Source organism: Salminus brasiliensis, chromosome 5, assembly GCF_030463535.1.
Source record: "Salminus brasiliensis chromosome 5, fSalBra1.hap2, whole genome shotgun sequence".
Lineage (NCBI taxonomy): Eukaryota > Metazoa > Chordata > Actinopteri > Characiformes > Bryconidae > Salminus > Salminus brasiliensis.
The window spans coordinates 34,409,183-34,431,751 of record NC_132882.1 but is presented as its reverse complement, the minus strand read 5'-3'; the positions used below and the strand labels follow the sequence as shown (position 1 = coordinate 34,431,751).

General features: G+C 47.0%; 1 protein-coding gene across 1 annotated transcript; it reads left to right on the top strand.

Annotated features, from left to right (window-relative positions):
* Window positions 1-7: 7 nt before the first annotated feature.
* Window positions 8-6,955, top strand: LOC140556609 (serine/threonine-protein kinase pim-1-like). Its single transcript, XM_072680688.1, has 7 exons — window positions 8-179; window positions 5,142-5,309; window positions 5,478-5,581; window positions 5,675-5,725; window positions 5,849-6,224; window positions 6,396-6,572; window positions 6,849-6,955. Exons 1-7 carry the CDS (start codon window positions 8-10, stop codon window positions 6,953-6,955), a joined length of 1,155 nt encoding a protein of 384 aa, XP_072536789.1.
* Window positions 6,956-22,569: the final 15,614 nt, after the last annotated feature.

The window sequence follows — 22,569 nt, the reverse complement described above, 5'->3', positions numbered from 1 at the left end:
ATCAAGCATGGCTCCTGGTAACGATAACCTTCTGGCTGGATCCGGCTCTGAAGGGAATGTCCCACTCCATGGGCTGGTAGAGGAAGCAGAACCTGTTGTCCCTCAGCCCACAGTGATGCAGGAAAGCAGGAGCCCTTCAGGAGGCTTCAGGAGTTTTGATGGGAAGGATCCATCTCAGGGTGAAGTCTCGCTCCATGGGCCATTGGTGGAGGACCCTTTTCTCCCAAGGTCTGGGTTCCTCTTTTGAGTCTTGGTTCCTCTCAAGGTTTCTTCCTCTCGATCTGAGGGAGTTTTTCCTTGTCACTGTCGCTCCTGGCTTGCTCTAAAGAGGCTCAGACCCGGCTTTCTGATTCCTGTGCGATGACGTCCACCGTAAAAAATTAATGCTAATTACGTAATTTTTAATATTAAATAATTGCTTTAGAGTAAAGATTTAATGAAGGAACGTCTTTGAGTAAGACATGTCAGTCCAAAGGGTGCGCTAATGTATTCACACTGTTCTCTCTGTGTCCTTTAGAGATCTACTGAGGTCTTACGGCCATACCGACTGAAAATGTTGTGACGTGTTATAACTAAGCAGATAGTGAGTGAACCTCGCTGAGTACTTGAACCGCCGGGTGGCTTGCTCGCAAACAAAGAAGTCGAGCCGAAGCTGGCCTAAACACACCATGGTCAGAGACGGGAACCTCTCTGGGTACATCAAGGTTCCAAACCATTTAATTCTCAGCGTCGAACTGAGCGTTGAAGCCCCTTAAGTCCCCCCCCCCCCCCCCCCGTCTCAGGTGAAACATATTAATTTAACATGACGTGATGAGCCTGAATCAAACACTGAACCGAATCAAGACACTGAACCGAACATACATGAACATATATGAACAAGAACCGAATCCATGAATCAAAACCAGAACGTAAACACAACAAAAGTCATTCTGTGAGCGTGTGGGCGGCGGCTCGGAATTGCCCTGGGGGAGGGCGTGATACAGAGGGGCTGACACCTTCAATGATTTTGAGAGGGTCTTACATGCTTTAACTTCATCCAGACTTGATTACTGTAATGGGCTTCACGCTGGTGTCGGTCAGGCCTCCATCGCACAGCAACAGTTAAAACTGCTGCTGGTCTTTTAACAAGAACACGTTATCTAGAACACATCTCGCCCATATTTGCGTCCCTGTCTGTTTTAGGATTGATTAAGATTTTGCTCTTTGTTTATAAGTCATTGAACGATTTAGCTCCACCTCTCTCTGAGCTTTTGTAGCCATTCGTTCCATCAAGGTCACTCAGATCTGCTGACCAGCTCCTTCAGGTGGTCCCTAAATCCAGGCTGATGCACTAAACTATACCTAAACTATAAAATGAGTTGCCACCACATGCCAGACGAGCCCCAACACTGCAATTTTTAAAATCCCGTCTCAAATCTCATTTTTTATTCTTAGGCCTTTTAATGTAGTTGAGAGTTAATGTTTTTGTTTTGGTTTGTTTTATGTTTGTCTTCCCTGTTTATTACTTTACTATTACTTTGATCAGCATTAGTTCTTTTAAAATGTGCTTTATAAATAAAATTACATATGAAGCTGAATCTGTCAATGTCAGTCATAATTTGCTAGATCAGATTGTGTCTTTAGCTTATGATGATTTGGGAGAAGACTGTAAGAGCGGGGGTGGGGGGGGGTGGAGTTCATGTTGCTCCTTCTACATTGTGGAAGGAAGCCAAGTCCCACTTCTGATTAGTGGAGCCAGGAATGATGACAGAGTTACAGGGGAGGTGATTGGGTGGGGCAGATTTGTAGACATAGAGATGGAAGAGGTGAAGTTTATAGGAGGTCCGATTAGGGAGGAGGGGCTTCATGCATGTTGCTCCTCCCAATTTTCACTGTTTTAGGAGAAAACACCCTGAGTCATGGTTTTCCCAACACCACCCAACAGCTACACTACTCTTATTTCTGTTTAAATCTTAATATTTCATTTAATAAACTTTAAAAAGCTGAGGACAGAAAACTTCCCCCAATTAAAGAATCACATATATGTAGATGTAGGTGACAACACCACCAGAAACTCCCAATGCATGTTTAACACCAGAAGAAGAAAATGGGTGTGACTACACAGGTGATAAAAAGACTGTCCAAACAAAGAAACAACCTTTCTGAGTTTATCCAGCCAGATAAACAAACACCCAACAGAGAGAACCAACAGAACTCTCTCTGAGTTTATCCAGCCAGGTAAACAAACACCCAACAGAGAGAACCAAAGGGCCTAACTCTAATCACCTTAGAACCCTTTAGAATTTCAGCTGGACATCTAATCAGTGTTTCCACAGCTACTTTCTTCAAATCAAGCTTGCAACGGGTAGTCACGACCTGAACAAGGGTAAAGCAAACATTTCCTTTACTTGCAACTGTGAACTTTTCCTAAACCAGAAGCCAGAAGGACGAGCATTCCCAGAAGCTGTACCTGGCACATCAAGGAATGGTGAAAATTTCCTTGAATCAGCTGAGGACGACAACCACTGGATATTTGAGAAAATATCCGTCACGTGTGACTGAACTTTAACATCTGGGCATAGTTTAGCGAAAGAATCATTAATCCTAAAGTTGAATGCTGAATTTTATTTTATTTTATTTTTATTTTTTTCTTTCTGAAAGAACCAGTGAGTGCTGTTAGACCCTGCAGACTCAGATCTGTGAGCGCAGCGACTTCAATCTTCTTTGCATGCAACCTCTCTGAAATACAGCCACATTAGCAGATAGTTTATTAAAGCTAAGTGGTAGTTCCAAATACTGCATCTAAATCACATGTATTTAACTATTGAGGTGTTCTTGGAAGGACTTCTCTTGGAAAGGAGACTCGTGATCACCGTGGAGAGAGCCCGCCAATTCAGGATGCCTCTCTGCTCTCTCCCTAGACAGAGGAACACCTTGTGTTTTATACCCTATTACACGTCATATGTTGTTGTGCTGCTCCCATATGCAGGATGTCAGTATCTTATCCATAAGGGATAAAAAATCAGCCCCCACCACTGTTTAACGTACATGGTCTACATGCTAAAGACACAGCTGACCCCTTAACATTCCTGTCACGTACACTGGAAAGTATGTCCAGTCTAAACAACAGCCTATTTTTACTAAATTCATGTATAGTTTATCAAATTAGGCCTGGGAATGGATCTCGCTCTCCTTTCCCAAGTCTAGGCCATGGGCCTCACTATATTATTCCTCAACTCCATACCATTTCCTAAGGTCTATGAACATTTGCATAGCTAATGAATATACTACATACTGCCCCCCTTTTGAACCTCATCAGAGGCTCAAGCAAGTAGAAGAGTAACATACACATGGTTACATGTGTATCTGAACAACAATTCCTTCAATGTGTGCCTTCTTCAGCACCAAATTTAAGTGTGAGAGCAAAAACCTGCCAGGCAGCTATCTTACCTTAAATGTCCCTCAATCACTCAAGACAGGAAAAACTCTCTCACGGTACCTCTGCCCTTGGTGACCACATGCTGTACTCCATGCCAATGTAAAAAGAAGAAATGTCTTACCGATGTATATAGTGAATATGGAAGCCTACAAGTATGAGTAAAATACATGTTGAACCTCACTGAACAAAAAATAATGTGTACTTTCAGGCTGGTCAAGCCATCGGACCTTCCAATACACCTGTCCCTGCCTGCCATTACTACCCATAGTGTCGAGAAAAGAACAAAACCCCTGAGGTCACACTGTACTTACTCAATAATAAAATACATTTTATTACATACATCTTACAACTTGTTTACAATAATCAAGGATATAATAATATAATAAACAATGGGTTATACATATAAAAACTACCATGTCTACATTTAATGTGTTTAAGGTACATATAGTTATATATGACAAGTTTAAAATGTGTCACACTGCAATGCCTCAGCAGCGGTGTTCCTTGATGTAGATCATGTGGATGCCTTTACAATGTCCTTGTTCAAAAGGTCTTCAGATCTCCAGATACCTCCTATACCTCATTCCAACACACACACCTGAGAAACCTATTTCTTTAACACTGCTGTTCTACAATCATCACCACTTAACTCTATTTACTGGATCCATCTATCTATTATCTCTTGTATCACCCCTGTACATCTCTTCTATCACCTCGTTAAGCTAACTTTCACGCTATCACTCGAATCTGCTCACGTCTTACAATTCTAAGAGAGGAAGGGCCCTAGCTCTCGAAACCTGCATGGCACAGATTACCGTGGCCTTATCAATGTTACTCACTGCTTTTTCAACAATTCCAGAGCAATGCTGTGAGGATTTGATTGCATTCAGCAACAAGAGCATCAGAGAGGTCAGAATATTGGATGATCACCACCCCACCTCATCACCAACTCTCCAACTCATCCCAAACGTACTGGATGGAGCACCTCCGTTTTAGAGAACACAGTTCCACTGCTCCACAGCTCAATACTGGGGGGTTTTACACCCCTCTAGCCCACACCTGGCATTAGGCATGGTGTACAACACAAGACATTATTGTTTATCTGTCCTATTTTGTTGGCAGTATTTCTCTACAGGGACAAGACAAGCTGTGTGTGTGCATTTGCACATCTGTGTCAGCAATGGGTGCTCTATCTTTCTCTCTCTTACACACACACACACACACACACACACACACATTTCTATACATACATATAGAGTATACATGGCCCATGTCTAGATTTCAGTACATCACCGTGGCAACAAGCTCATTATGATGTCACAATAAATGAGGGTAGTGATGCAGAACTGCAAAACTGTACAACTTGAAAGTTGGTCATTTCTGTTGAGTTCAATGAACGAAAACACTCAGAAAACGATGAAGCAGCGCTCTAAACATACAGGTCAGTCCATACACTCCTGCTGAAGTTTTACTTATTAGAGCTGCTTTTGTTTTAAGGCCACTTTTGAATCTGATATGAGACTTTAGTGAAGGGACAAAATGCGCTTTACTTAGCAACATTGTTTATGGACACTAGTGCAGTTTTAGCACATTTAAACAGCACTTTACCGTAAGAAAATAGTATATCAATGTTATGTACCTGTCTAGTATTACCATTAGCAGAAATATACACAGCTCACGGTCTATGAAATTCCATTAAAAATACAAATCATCCTGTACACAGATGGTGGTGGAAGAAAAAGGAAAAGGACAGAGGTGGAATCCAGCCGCAGTGTTCTGGTAGGAACGAGTCCAGTTCCTGATACTGAAGCCTCTACCAGGAAGAAGAGGAAAGGGACCGTAAACCGTCCCAAGGATACAACTCATGGACAGACGAAGGCCACCAAGCCAGGTCAGTTCACTGGTCAGACCTGAAGAAGGTCTTGTGTATATAAGGGAACCTTTAATTATCCAAGTTTACATGATGTAAATTCCACTGCCCCCTGCACAGCAGGTGATGTTAATAGATAAACTCATGATAAATTATCTAAAGAGAGTTAATACTCATGTTCACCACTATTTTCCACAGATACCTTTGATGATTTATATATTTTTGGAAGGAAACTGGGCGAAGGAGGCTTTGGAACAGTCTTCGCGGGAACACGTCTCTCCGATCTCCTACAGGTTGTTACCTCAGTCTCTCCATAACTTCATTATCTCCTCTATTGTCTTTTCAGTCCCCATAATCCAAATACCTTGTATTATGCTTGTGTGCAGGTGGCCATTAAATTTGTCCCAAAACAGGAAGGTGATCTATACGTCCAAAGTGTAAGTGTACCTAGAACCCAGTTTTACCTTCAAAACCTGTCCATAAAGCATACTAGTAGTAACACAGAACTGGATTTCACATGATCAGTTCTCATTATCTGATCTCACAATATTTTCCTGCAGCCTGCTGACTCCAAGTCCGTGCCTGCTGAAGTGGCTCTCATGCAGACGATGAGTGAGCCACCCGTTAGCAATATTATAAAGCTCATCGACTGGTTTGATGAGCCTGAGCGCTACATTTTAATCCTTGAGCGTCCTCATCCCTGCATGGACTTGGATGCCTTCATTGACAACTTCGGAGGTTCCATCACTGAAGACATGGCCAGAAACTTAATGGTCCAGGCAGTTGGGGTGGCAAAAAAATGCCACAAGCGAGGTGTCCTGCACCGGGACATCAAAACAGAGAACTTCCTCATCAACACGGACACCTCAGAGCTAAAGCTCATTGATTTTGGCTGTGGTGACTGGGTCAGGAAGGCTGGACATACTGATTATGCAGGTACATTTGAGTTTAGGGCACTGAAATCACTACAAAATTCACACATTGCTTACAAAATGAGGATCCTCAGAGGAGCCTGATGTCCCATAGCCACTTGAGCTGTTAAATGAAGATAGAAATGAAGATCTGTGCTCAGCTCTCCTTTTTTCTCTTCCTCTGTTATGTTCTCAGGCACCTTGGAATACTGGCCTCCAGAATTCCTCCTAAAGCGGAGGTACCACGCCAGGCCTGCAACAGTGTGGTCGTTAGGAGTCCTTCTGTTCAGGATGGTATGTGGATTCCTGCCCTTTAGAAACGGCCTGGATATCCTCGAGGGACTTCTGTGCTTTGAGGACGGCCTATCCAGTGGTAAGATAAATGGTAGCATCTTGGTAAACAAGAAGAAAACAGACACATATCGAAGTGGAAGAGACAGAAATCAGAAACTAGATCTGTAGTTGGGAGAATATGCAGAACTAAAGCTGAAGGATCGCAGTACATACCAGGTGTCCCCAAATGTAGAAGTTCAGATCTGTGTATATAGCATGGTAGCCTTTTTGAAATGTAGAGATCATTAAAAGAAAAGAAAAGATAAACGTCATGCTGAAGCATCTTTCTCTCATCCAATCCCATCACTCTACACAGAATGCTGCAATCTGATTAGCTGGTGCCTGCAGTACAAACCATCCAGGAGGCCTACTTTTCAGCAGATCTTGCAGCACAGTTGGTTCCAATGCAACGAGTCAGCCTAGGATCAGGTTAGCCAGGGAGAAAAGGAAGTTAATGCTAAGAGAAGAAGCAGTACAAGCTAAAATATGTCTTTTGGTGATAGAGAGGAGCCGATAGTGTGATATTAGTACATGCTCCTAACTTTCTAGAAATATCAATTAACATGAAATAATCTCAGCATTGCAAATCTTAAGGAGTGCATCTGTATCTAATGCATATTGTTTGGTTTGTGTTTCAGGCTGTGGAAAGAAAATTCTGTGGTGGTCTGCTGAGACAGATCACAATATAACACAAATAACACAAATGTGGCACAGTCTGTGACCCACTGAGTGAACAAGCTAGTGTGAGGTGTAGAAGTGAGTGTGAGGTGTAGAAGCAAGTGTAAAAGGTAGTGTAGGGTGTAGAAGTGAGTGTGAGGTGTAGAAGCAAGTGTAAAAGGTAGTGTAGGATGTAGTAGTGAGTGTAGAACCTAGAGTGAGGTGTAGTAGTGAGTGTAGAAGCTAGTGTGAGGTGTAGTAGTGAGTGTGAAGTGTAGAAGTTAGGGTGAGGTGTAGGAGTGAGTGTCAAGTGTAGGAGTGAGTGTAGAAGTTAGTGTGAGATGTAGGAGTGAGTGTAGAAGTCAGTATGAAGTGTAGAAGCTAGTGTAAGGTGTAGGTAGAAGTGAGTGTAGAAGCTAGTGTGAAGTGTAGGTAGTAGTGTATAAGTGAGTATAGAAGCTAGTGTGAGGTGTAGGAGTGAGTGTAGGAGCTAGGGTAAGGTGTAGGAGTGAGTGTAGAAGCTTGGGTGAGGTGTAGAAATGAGTGTAGAAGTATGGGTGAGGTGTAGGAGTGAGTGTAGAAGTATGGGTGAGGTGTAGAAACTAGTTTGAGGTGTAGGAGTAAATGTAGAAGCTAGGGTGAAGTGTAGGTAGTAGTGTAGAAGCCAGTATGGTGTGTAGAAGCTAGTGTGAGGTGTAGGAGTGAGTGTAGAAGCTACGGTGAAGTGTATGTAGTAGTGTAGAAGCCAGTATGGTGTGTAGAAGCTAGTGTGAGGTGTAGGAGTGAGTGTAGAAGCTAGTGTGAGGTGTAGGTAGTAGTGTAGAAGTGAGTGTAGAAGCTAGCGTGAGATGAGTAAGTGTAGAAGCTGGAGTGAGTGTAGATGCTAGGGTGAGGCCTCCATCAGATCAAAGGAGATAAGCAGTCAGAAAGGCTTGGCTTGTTTCATCTAGAAAATAAACTCTGAAACGTTGCAGCTCTTGTCATTTATGTGTATCATCATGCTAACGTCTGGTTACACCCATACATTTGGCATTGCATAAAGACACTGTATTCATGATGAAGCCATTCCACAAGTTCATGGTGAGAAATGAATGTGCTCTATTGGTGTAATGTCTCAAAAGATCATTTATAAACTTTAAGACAATGATACTGGTTAAATAAACACATGCTGATCTACCAATGCTTAATCTACCAATCCACCAAAAAAGACTAAGGTACTCTAGTCATACTGGCTCATATCAATTTGTACTGCTGCTCTTTTTAAATACTTCTAATCAAAGCACATAAAACTTGAAGAAAATGTCAATGTAAGTTCAAATATAGGACTGTGAACCAAAGACATATCACCTTACCTGCTACATCAACCTACTACTTAAACCCTGTACATAGGCCCACACTGCAGCTCTCTCATAATTAACATCAGCTTCATCTACCCTACAACTGAGCCCTGTGGCTCTGTAGGAAGATGGATGCAATGCAAGGTAAAAAGTTCAGAGGCATCCGCGAAACTTGATGTCGGCCCACTGTACAAGACGACACTGTCATTTTCTTCATGATAATAGAACCCGAAATAATCACTGTTAGACAAACGCCATGCATGAATCGTGTCAGCGTCTTTCAAGAGCAATCGTCTTTTAGCCAGAGTCAGTTTTATCTTTTTGGGAGTATCGAACTCCATGGTTATTACAGCTATTTTCTTAGACCGCAGCACAAACATAGACCCTTTAAATCCGTCTGCCTACAGGGTCTGTTGAATGAATGGGTGGAGACTTATGACGGTGCATACTGATTTGCTCGATCTCGGTCACCTGATTGGTCACAGAACAGTGTCTCACAATAAGCTACTAAGAATAAGAGGAAAGTAGAAGAGAGCATTGAGAAGGGAAGGAGAAACAGTTTTGTGAGGCAGGCAGCAGTTCTTACCCTCTTGTCTGTGTCTGACTTCTCTTCCTCACTCCAAAGTCCATACCGCTCTCATACAGGGTCTGATAGCCAGCTTCAGTCATGTGACTCTCATCTCGCACTCGTAGAAGCAGCATCCCCCTCGTCAGTACCCTGATGTTCCCGTCTTGATTTTGTAGATTTCCATCAGCATCATGAAACAGCAAGAATATTGCGAACAGCAACAAGAAAATAAACTGTTTAATCCAATAAACCTCCCCGGGCCTAAAGTTGCTCATTTCTGAGTTTGGAGTCTTAATAATGGCACGTATGTCAATTACAATTTTATATCTGTTTGGTTTAAGAGTAATTTACAAAGTAATTCCAACATAAAAGGCTCAGTCATAGCTGCCTCTGTTAGTAATGCATTTCTTGGGTTAGCTGAAGGACAATGAAATCTGCCAGTTGGTCAATTCATGTAAAACACAGGACAGTGATTACACACAGAAAGAAAACTCATTAGCTTGGAAAAATGACTAGAAATAACAGCCAATTCATTAAAGCCCCCTCCTTGTATCTAACCATGTGTCCATTTCATCATGAATATATAGGAGCACTTTGTAGTTCTACACTTACAGACTGTAGTACATCTGTTTCTCTGTATACTTTCTCACCCTGTTCTTCAAAGGTCAGGACCCCCACAGAGCAGGTGGATCACCGTCAACACTCCAGTGACACTCTCATGGTAGTGGTGTGTTTGTGTGTGCTGTGTCTGACCTGAGTGGATCAGGCGTCCTGTAGGCAGCGTCCTGTGGGCACTGATGAAAGACCAGAAGACCACAAACTGTGTAGCAGCAGATGAGCGATCAGCTCTGACTTTACACCTACAAGGTGGAGAAGCAACACCAGTAGGAGTTTCTAATAGAGTGGACAGAGAGTGGACAGTCTTTAACAACTCCAGCAGCATGGCCGTCTGATCCACACATACCAGCACTACACACACACTACACACATTCACCTTGTCAGTGTGACTGCAATGATCCACCCTCCACATAACACCAGTGCTCTGTGGTGGTCCTGTGGGGTCCTGACCAATGAAGAACAGGGTAATAAAGTAGACAGAGGAACAGATGTACTACAGTCTGTAACTGTACAACTACTCAGTGCTCCTATACGGTACGTGGAGCTGATAAAATGGACACTGTAGAAACAAGAATTTGATGTTATGGCTGATTGGTGCTGACCTTCCCAAGACATACAAGATGAGCTAAGAAAAGAGAGACCTGACTATTTTCCCTTTTTACATTAACATCAACTTACCTCTTACTCTTTTAAGAGCTGATCGGTCGATTCCCCGAGGTACACCATCAAGCACTGAATGACAACTGGTCATGTTAATGCAAGGATGGGTGGGAGCCTGAAATGATAATCCTTATTCTTCATCATCACATGCCATTGTTATTTTACAGTAAAAATCAAACACACAATAATAAAACTGTAAAATAAAAAAGTCTATCAAGGATCCCTGATGTGGTTCATGATCAATAATATTATTAACTTTCTTTCAGCTTCATCCTCAAAGGAGCTACATACACACCCATTTGGCTGGTGTCCCTCACACAGAAGGAATATGTATCCACAAATTACCCAAATACAGATTCTAAACATTTTAATAAACTGACAAGCTACCAGATGCCCAACATTAACCGGTCAGCAACTAAGTTTTGTATGAACTATTTATGTCATACACATTTTGTTGAGAAAATGTCAAAGTAATAAAATAACTGTTGCAGAGTTAACTAATAAGCAAATGATATTCCTGCAGTTCGGTCATTAAATCCCTGTAATAACATTTAAACAAACTAAGAAGTAAATGAAGGATACTTTGAGGAGGAGAGCTTGTAACTCCAACCCTAGAGCTCCACCCTTAGAACTGAAGAGAGCAAGAAGCTTTGGAGTAAATTCATTCAGCTTGGACATGAACTCTGATTCAAGGTGCTCTGTTCTGATTCTGTGAAACTCGTCCTGGAGCTGAAAGACATTCAACAGTATTCGAATAAACAAAGTATGAATTTAAAACAGCAGAGCCATCAAATTATTAGACGTTCACAGTATCTCAGAATTGAGAGATGAGACTGATGTCCTCCATCCTTTGACGGTAAATATTTGTGGCCTCTTTAGCTGAGCAGTGCTGGGAGTGCTCCTCTAAAGGACTCCTAGGTGATTTTGAAGAAATGCTCAGCAGAAGTAGAAGCTCACCATTTTCATCTCTACCAGCAGACGTACAAAAGACTCTGAGAATCAGTGATGCTGCCAGAGACGGAGCGTTTCAAGAGAAGCTGCATCAGTGTGTGTCTGCTATTACAGTAAATGATGGTAAATACTCCTCTGATGTCTTTGTAATAGTGCGTAATGTAAAGGTGTGTTTCATTAGGCTGATCTTCTCTGGAGTGGAAGTCTGACCTTTTAAGGTGGATTTCCCCCCTTGTTTGAGTTCACCATAAACTTTGCCATGTCAGGATGAAATCCACTTTTAAACACTGGTGTCATTTTCACCTTTTTGCTTTGGTCTCATTGTTTTGTAGCTGTTAATGTCACCTTTGTAATGGTACTGAGTTCAGGTTGTGTTTTTAGCTCTTTAATCTCCCCTTCATAAACATTGCTCTGTTAATATGGAGCTCTGTTTCTGATGCTCTCTGAATGAATGCTAAAGCTGTGGATGTTTACTACTAAATAAAACAGCATGGAAAGACATTATGAACATCTGTGTGGAGATTTCTGAACACTTCAGTCACTGTAGGCTCCAAACTGGCCTGTTACTGGAGTGCTACCTCTAACAGCACATGTTGGTACCTTTTGGAAAGGGTACACAGCTGTACCATAGTTTAAAGCTACATCTCAGCCTCTTAGGATGCCTAATATTACCTGAACTGGTACAAGAAACCTGGGCACAGCGCCAGCAACAAGCCTGTGTGCTGTATATAAAGATTTCAGCGTAAGAGGCAGCATTTACTGAATAAACCCAGTTCATTTCCTTTACCAGGTCTGTCTTCATTAAACTGCCTGAACTATATTTACAGTGTAAAACTCTGGCTTCACCTGAACTGATGATCTTACCTGGAAGAAGAAAACACAACTGTGAGGAAGAGCTCAACAACTTCTTATTTCTTCATATTTAAAGTTTCCTCTCCGCTGCTATGGGTGGATTTCTGCAGCGGGGTTTAGCGCTTTAAGGTAGAAACGGTACAAAATGCAGGATTTACAGGATTAGAAATGCAGTATTCTTGATCAATGTAGAAAAGACCAAGAAACAAGTCGACAAACAGCTGCTCTGGAGCTGAACGTGTTTATTTATCTTCCACAACAACAATAAGCTGTTTACCACCTGATAGTGTAAAGAAAACAGCGAACAGCAGCAGAACATGCAGGTAACAGTGAGGTCTGTTAACAGATCCATTAAAAAGCTGAGCTCAGGTTCAGCCACATAGCGCTTATTTAAGCAGCTCACCAACAGTAAAGACACCTGTAGCCGGTATTCCCATCCCAAACCTGCCCAGCAGGAGAAACGTGGAAGTGATGTGTACGTCTCCTCATTTCAGAAAGACAGAAATACACTGAATTTCTACCTTCTGTGTTTTCATTTCTAGAATACAGGGATGATCCAGCACTTCACCTTCAACCAGGACCTAATTCTGACCACAGCTGTCGTCCCTTAGACACCTGCTCACTTCATGGGACGAGTATCTGGACTGTATCCTGAGGAGATTTTAGACACATGCATTTACACTGTGTGGACAAATGTGTCTCCGGTTAGTCCGACTGAACTCCGATCTCTGTGTGGGACAGAATCTGCAGAGTCTCTCAGTGAGCAGCAGTTATTACTGGTGTTGGGGTTGTCCTGGTGTGACCCCGCTGTCTCGCTCCCTCAATAAAGAGACTGCAGGACAAGTTGTGAGCTTTTACTGGAGTCACATCTAAATCAAGTAAAATGAGAGAGAAAACAGCAGCTCCTCAGTCCTGTCCTCCTCCACTCTAACAGCTACAGGACACCAGAGAAACCCCATCAGTCCCACACAGTGTTTAGAGCGCATGCTGCACAGTGCTAGCACAGCTAGCTGTAGCTGGAAGAGAGTACAGCTGCTAATTAGCAGCATTTTTAGAAACACAGACGAAGCAGAACCAGTAAAAACAAGAGATACACAGACTGTGTTCCTCCAATGTAATGGTCAGTACATGAAGTTACGATAACTAAGCCCAGAAATACTTCAACAGAATGGAGAAAACGGCTGAACCCACCAGATCCTTTCAGTGGTGAAACCGGACTGAACTGGACATGGTAGGAGGCGGATTGGTGAAATGCGCAATACTCCCTCTGAGCAGGAGGTGTCGCTGTTCACCCACAGAAACATACCTTCACTCCTATTTTCTTTAAGAGCTCATTTTGATGAATTCTACTACAATAATTGATATCTAATAATAATTTATAATACATTCATTATAATTTATAATCATTTAATTATAATTTATAATAATTTAATAATAATATCTGCCTAATAATAATATAATTATATATAATTTAATTATATAATCTGCCTCATCTTCAAATCCCAATGGTTACAGGTATGGATTGGCTGAATAAAACCTGATTGACAGCAAAACTTGAGTAACTGATTGGCTGCAGCCGAAAGTGATTGACAGTTGCCCCGCCCACTGGTTCTTCCTACTTGGTCTCCAGTGTTCTTTGCGATTGTTACGTCACCGCTGACGTCACATATATACGCGCGGTCCTCCCTCTTCGACTCAGTTAGGATTCAGCAGTGACGTGACGTGACGCTCTACAGCAAACTCTGTTAGAACCAGAGACAGTGGTTCTACACCTACTTATCTAGAACCACTTCAGTTAAGGAATACAGACAGTGGTTCTACAACTGCTTCTTTCTACACAGGAGAAGGTAAGAACCATTTATTGATTACTGATCAGAGTGGGAGGGTGTAGTGAGAGCAGTAGAGCAGGAGAGGGAGTGTGTAGTGAGAGCAGTAGAGCAGGAGAGGGAGTGTGTAGTGAGAGCAGTAGAGCAGGAGAGGGAGTGTGTAGTGAGAGCGGTAGAGCAGGAGAGGGAGTGTGTAGTGAGAGCAGGAGAGGGAGTGTGTAGTGAGAGCAGTAGAGCAGGAGAGGGAGAGTGTAGTGAGAGCAGTAGAGCAGGAGAGGGAGGGTGTAGTGAGAACGGTAGAGCAGGAGAGGGAGTGTGTAGTGAGAGCAGTAGAGCAGGAGAGGGAGTGTGTAGTGAGAGCGGTAGAGCAGGAGAGGGAGTGTGTAGTGAGAGCGGTAGAGCAGGAGAGGGAGAGTGTAGTGAGAGCGGTAGAGCAGGAGAGGGAGTGTGCTGTAAGAGCGGTAGAGCAGGAGAGGGAGTGTGCTGTGAGAGCGGTAGAGCAGGAGAGGGAGGGTGTAGTGAGAGCAGGAGAGGGAGAGTGTAGTGAGAGCGGTAGAGCAGGAGAGGGAGTGTGCTGTGAGAGCGGTAGAGCAGGAGAGGGAGAGTGTAGTGAGAGCGGTAGAGCAGGAGAGGGAGAGTGTAGTGAGAGCGGTAGAGCAGGAGAGGGAGAGTGTAGTGAGAGCGGTAGAGCAGGAGAGGGAGTGTGCTGTAAGAGCGGTAGAGCAGGAGAGGGAGTGTGCTGTGAGAGCGGTAGAGCAGGAGAGGGAGTGTGCTGTGAGAGCGGTAGAGCAGGAGAGGGAGAGTGTAGTGAGAGCGGTAGAGCAGGAGAGGGAGTGTGCTGTGAGAGCGGTAGAGCAGGAGAGGGAGTGTGTAGTGAGAGCGGTAGAGCAGGAGAGGGAGTGTGCTGTGAGAGCGGTAGAGCAGGAGAGGGAGTGTGCAGTGAGAGCGGTAGAGCAGGAGAGGGAGGGTGTAGTGAGAGCAGGAGAGGGAGGGTGTAGTGAGAGCAGGAGAGGGAGTGTGTAGTGAGAGCGGTAGAGCAGGAGAGGGAGAGTGTAGTGAGGGCGGTAGAGCAGGAGAGGGAGAGTGTAGTGAGGGCGGTAGAGCAGGAGAGGGAGAGTGTAGTGAGAGCGGTAGAGCAGGAGAGGGAGTGTGCTGTGAGAGCGGTAGAGCAGGAGAGGGAGTGTGTAGTGAGAGCGGTAGAGCAGGAGAGGGAGAGTGTAGTGAGAGCGGTAGAGCAGGAGAGGGAGGGTGTAGTGAGAGCGGTAGAGCAGGAGAGGGAGTGTGCTGTGAGAGCGGTAGAGCAGGAGAGGGAGTGTGCTGTGAGAGCGGTAGAGCAGGAGAGGGAGTGTGTAGTGAGAGCGGTAGAGCAGGAGAGGGAGAGTGTAGTGAGAGCGGTAGAGCAGGAGAGGGAGAGTGTAGTGAGGGCGGTAGAGCAGGAGAGGGAGTGTGTAGTGAGAGCGGTAGAGCAGGAGAGGGAGTGTGCTGTGAGAGCGGTAGAGCAGGAGAGGGAGTGTGTAGTGAGAGCGGTAGAGCAGGAGAGGGAGTGTGTAGTGAGAGCGGTAGAGCAGGAGAGGGAGTGTGTAGTGAGAGCGGTAGAGCAGGAGAGGGAGTGTGCTGTGAGAGCGGTAGAGCAGGAGAGGGAGTGTGCTGTGAGAGCGGTAGAGCAGGAGAGGGAGTGTGCTGTGAGAGCGGTAGAGCAGGAGAGGGAGTGTGCAGTGAGAGCGGTAGAGCAGGAGAGGGAGAGTGTAGTGAGAGCGGTAGAGCAGGAGAGGGAGTGTGTAGTGAGAGCGGTAGAGCAGGAGAGGGAGAGTGTAGTGAGAGCGGTAGAGCAGGAGAGGGAGAGTGTAGTGAGGGCGGTAGAGCAGGAGAGGGAGAGGAAGAGTGTAGTGAGAGCGGTAGAGCAGGAGAGGGAGTGTGCTGTGAGAGCGGTAGAGCAGGAGAGGGAGTGTGCTGTGAGAGCGGTAGAGCAGGAGAGGGAGAGTGCTGTGAGAGCGGTAGAGCAGGAGAGGGAGTGTGCTGTGAGAGCGGTAGAGCAGGAGAGGGAGTGTGCTGTGAGAGCGGTAGAGCAGGAGAGGGAGTGTGCTGTGAGAGCGGTAGAGCAGGAGAGGGAGTGTGCAGTGAGAGCGGTAGAGCAGGAGAGGGAGGGTGTAGTGAGAGCAGGAGAGGGAGTGTGCTGTGAGAGCGGTAGAGCAGGAGAGGGAGTGTGTAGTGAGAGCGGTAGAGCAGGAGAGGGAGTGTGCTGTGAGAGCGGTAGAGCAGGAGAGGGAGTGTGCTGTGAGAGCGGTAGAGCAGGAGAGGGAGTGTGTAGTGAGAGCGGTAGAGCAGGAGAGGGAGAGTGTAGTGAGAGCGGTAGAGCAGGAGAGGGAGAGTGTAGTGAGGGCGGTAGAGCAGGAGCGGGAGAGTGTAGTGAGGGCGGTAGAGCAGGAGAGGGAGAGGAAGAGTGTAGTGAGAGCGGTAGAGCAGGAGAGGGAGTGTGCTGTGAGAGCGGTAGAGCAGGAGAGGGAGTGTGCTGTGAGAGCGGTAGAGCAGGAGAGGGAGAGTGTAGTGAGAGCGGTAGAGCAGGAGAGGGAGTGTGCTGTGAGAGCGGTAGAGCAGGAGAGGGAGTGTGCTGTGAGAGCGGTAGAGCAGGAGAGGGAGTGTGCTGTGAGAGCGGTAGAGCAGGAGAGGGAGTGTGCAGTGAGAGCGGTAGAGCAGGAGAGGGAGGGTGTAGTGAGAGCAGGAGAGGGAGTGTGCTGTGAGAGCGGTAGAGCAGGAGAGGGAGTGTGTAGTGAGAGCGGTAGAGCAGGAGAGGGAGTGTGCTGTGAGAGCGGTAGAGCAGGAGAGGGAGTGTGTAGTGAGAGCAGGAGAGGGAGAGTGTAGTGAGAGCGGTAGAGCAGGAGAGGGAGAGTGTAGTGAGGGCGGTAGAGCAGGAGAGGGAGAGTGCAGTGAGGGCGGTAGAGCAGGAGAGGGAGTGTGCTGTGAGAGCGGTAGAGCAGGAGAGGGAGTGTGTAGTGAGAGCGGTAGAGCAGGAGAGGGAGTGTGTAGTGAGAGCGGTAGAGCAGGAGAGGGAGAGTGTAGTGAGAGCGGTAGAGCAGGAGAGGGAGTGTGTAGTGAGAGCGGTAGAGCAGGAGAGGGAGTGTGTAGTGAGAGCGGTAGAGCAGGAGAGGGAGTGTGTAGTGAGAGCGGTAGAGCAGGAGAGGGAGTGTGCTGTGAGAGCGGTAGAGCAGGAGAGGGAGTGTGCAGTGAGAGCGGTAGAGCAGGAGAGGGAGGGTGTAGTGAGAGCAGGAGAGGGAGAGTGTAGTGAGAGCGGTAGAGCAGGAGAGGGAGAGTGTAGTGAGGGCGGTAGAGCAGGAGAGGGAGAGTGTAGTGAGAGCGGTAGAGCAGGAGAGGGAGTGTGCTGTGAGAGCGGTAGAGCAGGAGAGGGAGTGTGTAGTGAGAGCGGTAGAGCAGGAGAGGGAGTGTGTAGTGAGAGCGGTAGAGCAGGAGAGGGAGAGTGCAGTGAGAGCGGTAGAGCAGGAGAGAGGGAGTGTGCAGTGAGAGCGGTAGAGCAGGAGAGGGAGTGTGCAGTGAGAGCGGTAGAGCAGGAGAGGGAGTGTGCAGTGAGAGCGGTAGAGCAGGAGAGGGAGTGTGTAGTGAGAGCGGTAGAGCAGGAGAGGGAGTGTGCTGTGAGAGCGGTAGAGCAGGAGAGGGAGTGTGTAGTGAGAGCGGTAGAGCAGGAGAGGGAGAGTGTAGTGAGAGCGGTAGAGCAGGAGAGGGAGAGTGTAGTGAGGGCGGTAGAGCAGGAGCGGGAGAGTGTAGTGAGGGCGGTAGAGCAGGAGAGGGAGAGGAAGAGTGTAGTGAGAGCGGTAGAGCAGGAGAGGGAGTGTGCTGTGAGAGCGGTAGAGCAGGAGAGGGAGTGTGCTGTGAGAGCGGTAGAGCAGGAGAGGGAGAGTGTAGTGAGAGCGGTAGAGCAGGAGAGGGAGTGTGCTGTGAGAGCGGTAGAGCAGGAGAGGGAGTGTGCTGTGAGAGCGGTAGAGCAGGAGAGGGAGTGTGCAGTGAGAGCGGTAGAGCAGGAGAGGGAGGGTGTAGTGAGAGCAGGAGAGGGAGTGTGCTGTGAGAGCGGTAGAGCAGGAGAGGGAGTGTGTAGTGAGAGCGGTAGAGCAGGAGAGGGAGAGTGTAGTGAGAGCGGTAGAGCAGGAGAGGGAGAGTGTAGTGAGGGCGGTAGAGCAGGAGAGGGAGAGTGCAGTGAGAGCGGTAGAGCAGGAGAGGGAGTGTGCTGTGAGAGCGGTAGAGCAGGAGAGGGAGTGTGTAGTGAGAGCGGTAGAGCAGGAGAGGGAGTGTGTAGTGAGAGCGGTAGAGCAGGAGAGGGAGAGTGTAGTGAGAGCGGTAGAGCAGGAGAGGGAGTGTGTAGTGAGAGCGGTAGAGCAGGAGAGGGAGTGTGTAGTGAGAGCGGTAGAGCAGGAGAGGGAGTGTGTAGTGAGAGCGGTAGAGCAGGAGAGGGAGTGTGCTGTGAGAGCGGTAGAGCAGGAGAGGGAGTGTGCAGTGAGAGCGGTAGAGCAGGAGAGGGAGGGTGTAGTGAGAGCAGGAGAGGGAGAGTGTAGTGAGAGCGGTAGAGCAGGAGAGGGAGTGTGTAGTGAGAGCGGTAGAGCAGGAGAGGGAGAGTGTAGTGAGAGCGGTAGAGCAGGAGAGGGAGAGTGTAGTGAGGGCGGTAGAGCAGGAGAGGGAGAGTGTAGTGAGAGCGGTAGAGCAGGAGAGGGAGTGTGCTGTGAGAGCGGTAGAGCAGGAGAGGGAGTGTGTAGTGAGAGCGGTAGAGCAGGAGAGGGAGTGTGCTGTGAGAACGGTAGAGCAGGAGAGGGAGAGTGTAGTGAGAGCGGTAGAGCAGGAGAGGGAGAGTGTAGTGAGAGCGGTAGAGCAGGAGAGGGAGTGTGCTGTGAGAGCGGTAGAGCAGGAGAGGGAGTGTGCTGTGAGAGCGGTAGAGCAGGAGAGGGAGTGTGCAGTGAGAGCGGTAGAGCAGGAGAGGGAGGGTGTAGTGAGAGCAGGAGAGGGAGTGTGCTGTGAGAGCGGTAGAGCAGGAGAGGGAGTGTGCTGTGAGAGCGGTAGAGCAGGAGAGGGAGTGTGCTGTGAGAGCGGTAGAGCAGGAGAGGGAGTGTGCTGTGAGAGCGGTAGAGCAGGAGAGGGAGGGTGTAGTGAGAGCGGTAGAGCAGGAGAGGGAGGGTGCAGTGAGAGCGGTAGAGCAGGAGAGGGAGTGTGTAGTGAGAGCGGTAGAGCAGGAGAGGGAGGGTGCAGTGAGAGCGGTAGAGCAGGAGAGGGAGGGTGCAGTGAGAGCGGTAGAGCAGGAGAGGGAGTGTGCAGTGAGAGCGGTAGAGCAGGAGAGGGAGAGTGTAGTGAGAGCGGTAGAGCAGGAGAGGGAGGGTGTAGTGAGAGCGGTAGAGCAGGAGAGGGAGGGTGTAGTGAGAGCGGTAGAGCAGGAGAGGGAGTGTGTAGTGAGAGCGGTAGAGCAGGAGAGGGAGTGTGTAGTGAGAGCGGTAGAGCAGGAGAGGGAGTGTGCAGTGAGAGCGGTAGAGCAGGAGAGAGGGAGTGTGCAGTGAGAGCGGTAGAGCAGGAGAGGGAGGGTGTAGTGAGAGCGGTAGAGCCGGAGAGGGAGGGTGTAGTGAGAGCGGTAGAGCAGGAGAGGGAGTGTGCAGTGAGAGCGGTAGAGCAGGAGAGAGGGAGTGTGCAGTGAGAGCGGTAGAGCAGGAGAGGGAGTGTGCAGTGAGAGCGGTAGAGCAGGAGAGGGAGGGTGTAGTGAGAGCGGTAGAGCAGGAGAGCAGGAGAGGGAGAGTGTAGTGAGAGCGGTAGAGCAGGAGAGGGAGAATTAATATAACATTTAGTTTATCTTCCATCTACAGGGACACCATGGAAACAGACCAAGTCCTGAGAGGTTTGGGCTTCGAGGTAGTCGACCACATCGGTGAAGGAACTTTCGGCAAGGTGAAGCTGGCCACATCCAACAGTTACCCGAACCAAGTGGCTATTAAAATAATAGACAAGACGAGCACAGACAACAGCCCTGATTTCCTGCACCGGGAGGTGGACATTCTGAGAGTAGTGAAGCACCCTCACATTGTTCATGTCCATGAAATCTTGGAACGAGACGGGCAGGTGTTCATCGTGATGGAGCCTGCAGCAACGGATCTCGAGGGTAAGATCCGGAAGCTCCACCACATCCCCATCGACCAGGCCAAAACATGGTTCTCCCAGCTCCTCAGTGCCATGGTCTATCTGCACCAGCAGGACATTGTCCACCGAGACCTTAAATGTGCAAATGTGCTGCTGACCGCTGATGACCAGGTCAAACTGGCTGACTTTGGTATTGGACGCTTTTATAGAAGCTTTGATGATCTAAGTCAGTCGTTTTCCTGCACTCCTTTTTACGCTGCACCTGAGGTGCTCATGGATCGTCCTTATGATCCTAAAAAGAGTGATGTGTGGAGTCTGGGTGTGATACTTTTTGTCATGGTCACCGGGACCCTGCCCTTCCAAGCCTCCAATATGAAGAATCTCCCCCGTCTCCAGCATAAGGCCTTAGTGTATCCAGATGAGGTCACAGTGGAGGAGCCCTGCTGCACCTTCATCTCCTATCTGCTGCAGTTCGATCCTGACACTAGGCCTTCAATGACAGAGGTTGCACGTCACCCTTGGCTGCAGTCGAGGTAAGGACCATAATTAACCCACTGTGCTGGAACTGGAGTATCCAGTCCCAGGTTTTATATACAGACTTTGAACTGATTCAATCTTAAAATATGGAAATACGAATCAGTGCTGTGTCATAACAGCATTCTAACTTTCCCATATATCTGAATGAATGCACAGATATAAAGAATAGGGGGCTCTAACAGGTCTTAGCAGTGCTATAAGGATTAAGATCAAAACATAGTCAGGATTAAATAAACTGTTAATTCCAACAGGACTACACACGGGAAAGGGGTTCTCACAACGTTCTTAACCTTCTAACTTTAATCTCTATCTTCCATTTACAGGGAAAATATGCAAACTCACAGAGCCCTGAAAAGTCTGGGCTTCAAGGTGCTGGATGACCTCGGTGAGGGAAGATTCAGCAAGGTTATACTGGCCACGTCCAAGAAGTACTCCAACCAAGTGGCTATAAAAATACTGGACATGATGGCCGAGACAGATAAGGATTTTAAATTCCTGCCTCGGGAACTTGACATTCTGAGAGCAGTGAACCACCCTCACATTGTTCACCTCCATGACATTTCAATGCACCATGGACAGGTGTTCATCGTCATGGAGGCTGCAGCAACAGATCTCCTGAGGAAGATCAGGGAGCTCCACCATGTACCCATCAGCCGGGCCAAAACGTGGTTCTCCCAGCTCCTCAGTGCCATGGTCTATCTTCACCAGCAGGACATTGTCCATCGAGACCTCACATGTGCGAATGTGCTGCTGACCGCTGATGACCAGATCAAACTGGCGGACTTTGGTTTTGGACGCTTTTATAGAAACGCTGATGACCTAAGTCAGACGTTCTGTTGCTCTCCTCCTTACGCTGCACCTGAAGTGCTTATGGATGTTCCTTATGATCCAAAGAAGAGTGATGTGTGGAGCCTGGGTGTGATTCTTTATGTCATGGTCACTGGAGACCTGCCCTTCAAGGACTCCACTGACGAGAATCTCCTACGTCTCCAACGTAAGGCCTTAGTCTATCCAGATAAGAGCACAGTGGTGGAGCCCTGCCGCACCTTCATCTCTTATCTGCTACAGTTTGATCCTCACACTCGACCTTTAGTGACAGAGGTGGCACAGCACCAATGGCTACAGTCAAGGTAAGAACCATAATTAACCCATTGTGCTGGAGGTGGAGTATCTACTTCCAGGTTTTCCTATATATATATATATATATATATATATATATATATATATATATATATATAATCTCTTATTCTGTATCATAACATTATTATAACTTACTCATATATCTGAATGAACGCAGATATACACAAAATGAGCTCAAAGTCCTCTGTTACTATAGTAACAGCGTATTGAAATATTTAATAAGTTAATGAGAAAAATCCCTGTTGTTTCCAAAGCAGCATTTCTCAGCTACCAGATAACTTTAGCCCAATGGTGAGGATCGGAATGTCCTTCAGCTCCTCTCCTATTGGACAGGCTGGACTCCAGACTGAAGGTCACTGTCTGAACTGAGAGTCCTGCTCTGTGAAACACCCTCAGATCGGTCAGTTATTTAAAGGTGCACGTATTCGTCACTGTACAGTGTGGACTGTACAGCGAAATGTGTCCTCCGCATTTAACCCATCTGGTAGTGAACACACTTACACACGTGTTAGGGGCAGTGAGTACACACACACACCCAGAGCGGTGGGCAGCCAACTCCAGCGCCCGGGGAGCAGAGAGGGTAAAGGGCCTTGCTCAAGGGCCCAACAGTGGTAGCTTGCCGAGCCCGGGAATCGAACCCACAACCCTGTTATCGATATCCCGGCGCTCTAACCGCTGAGCCACCACTGTTCCTTTGCTAAATTTCTCTTGTATTTTCATCAACAGTGGAACTGAAGGCTCATCACTGGCTAAGGCTGAAAGCTCTCTGGGACA

Coding starts and splice junctions, on each gene's coding strand:
- LOC140556609 (XM_072680688.1), top strand. CDS start 8: ATGGCTCCTGGTAACGATAACCTTCTGGCTGGATCCGGCTCTGAAGGG. Junction 180..5,141: donor TGGGAAGGATCCATCTCAGG/GTGAAGTCTCGC, acceptor TCCTGTACACAG/ATGGTGGTGGAAGAAAAAGG. Junction 5,582..5,674: donor GTCTCTCCGATCTCCTACAG/GTTGTTACCTCA, acceptor GCTTGTGTGCAG/GTGGCCATTAAATTTGTCCC.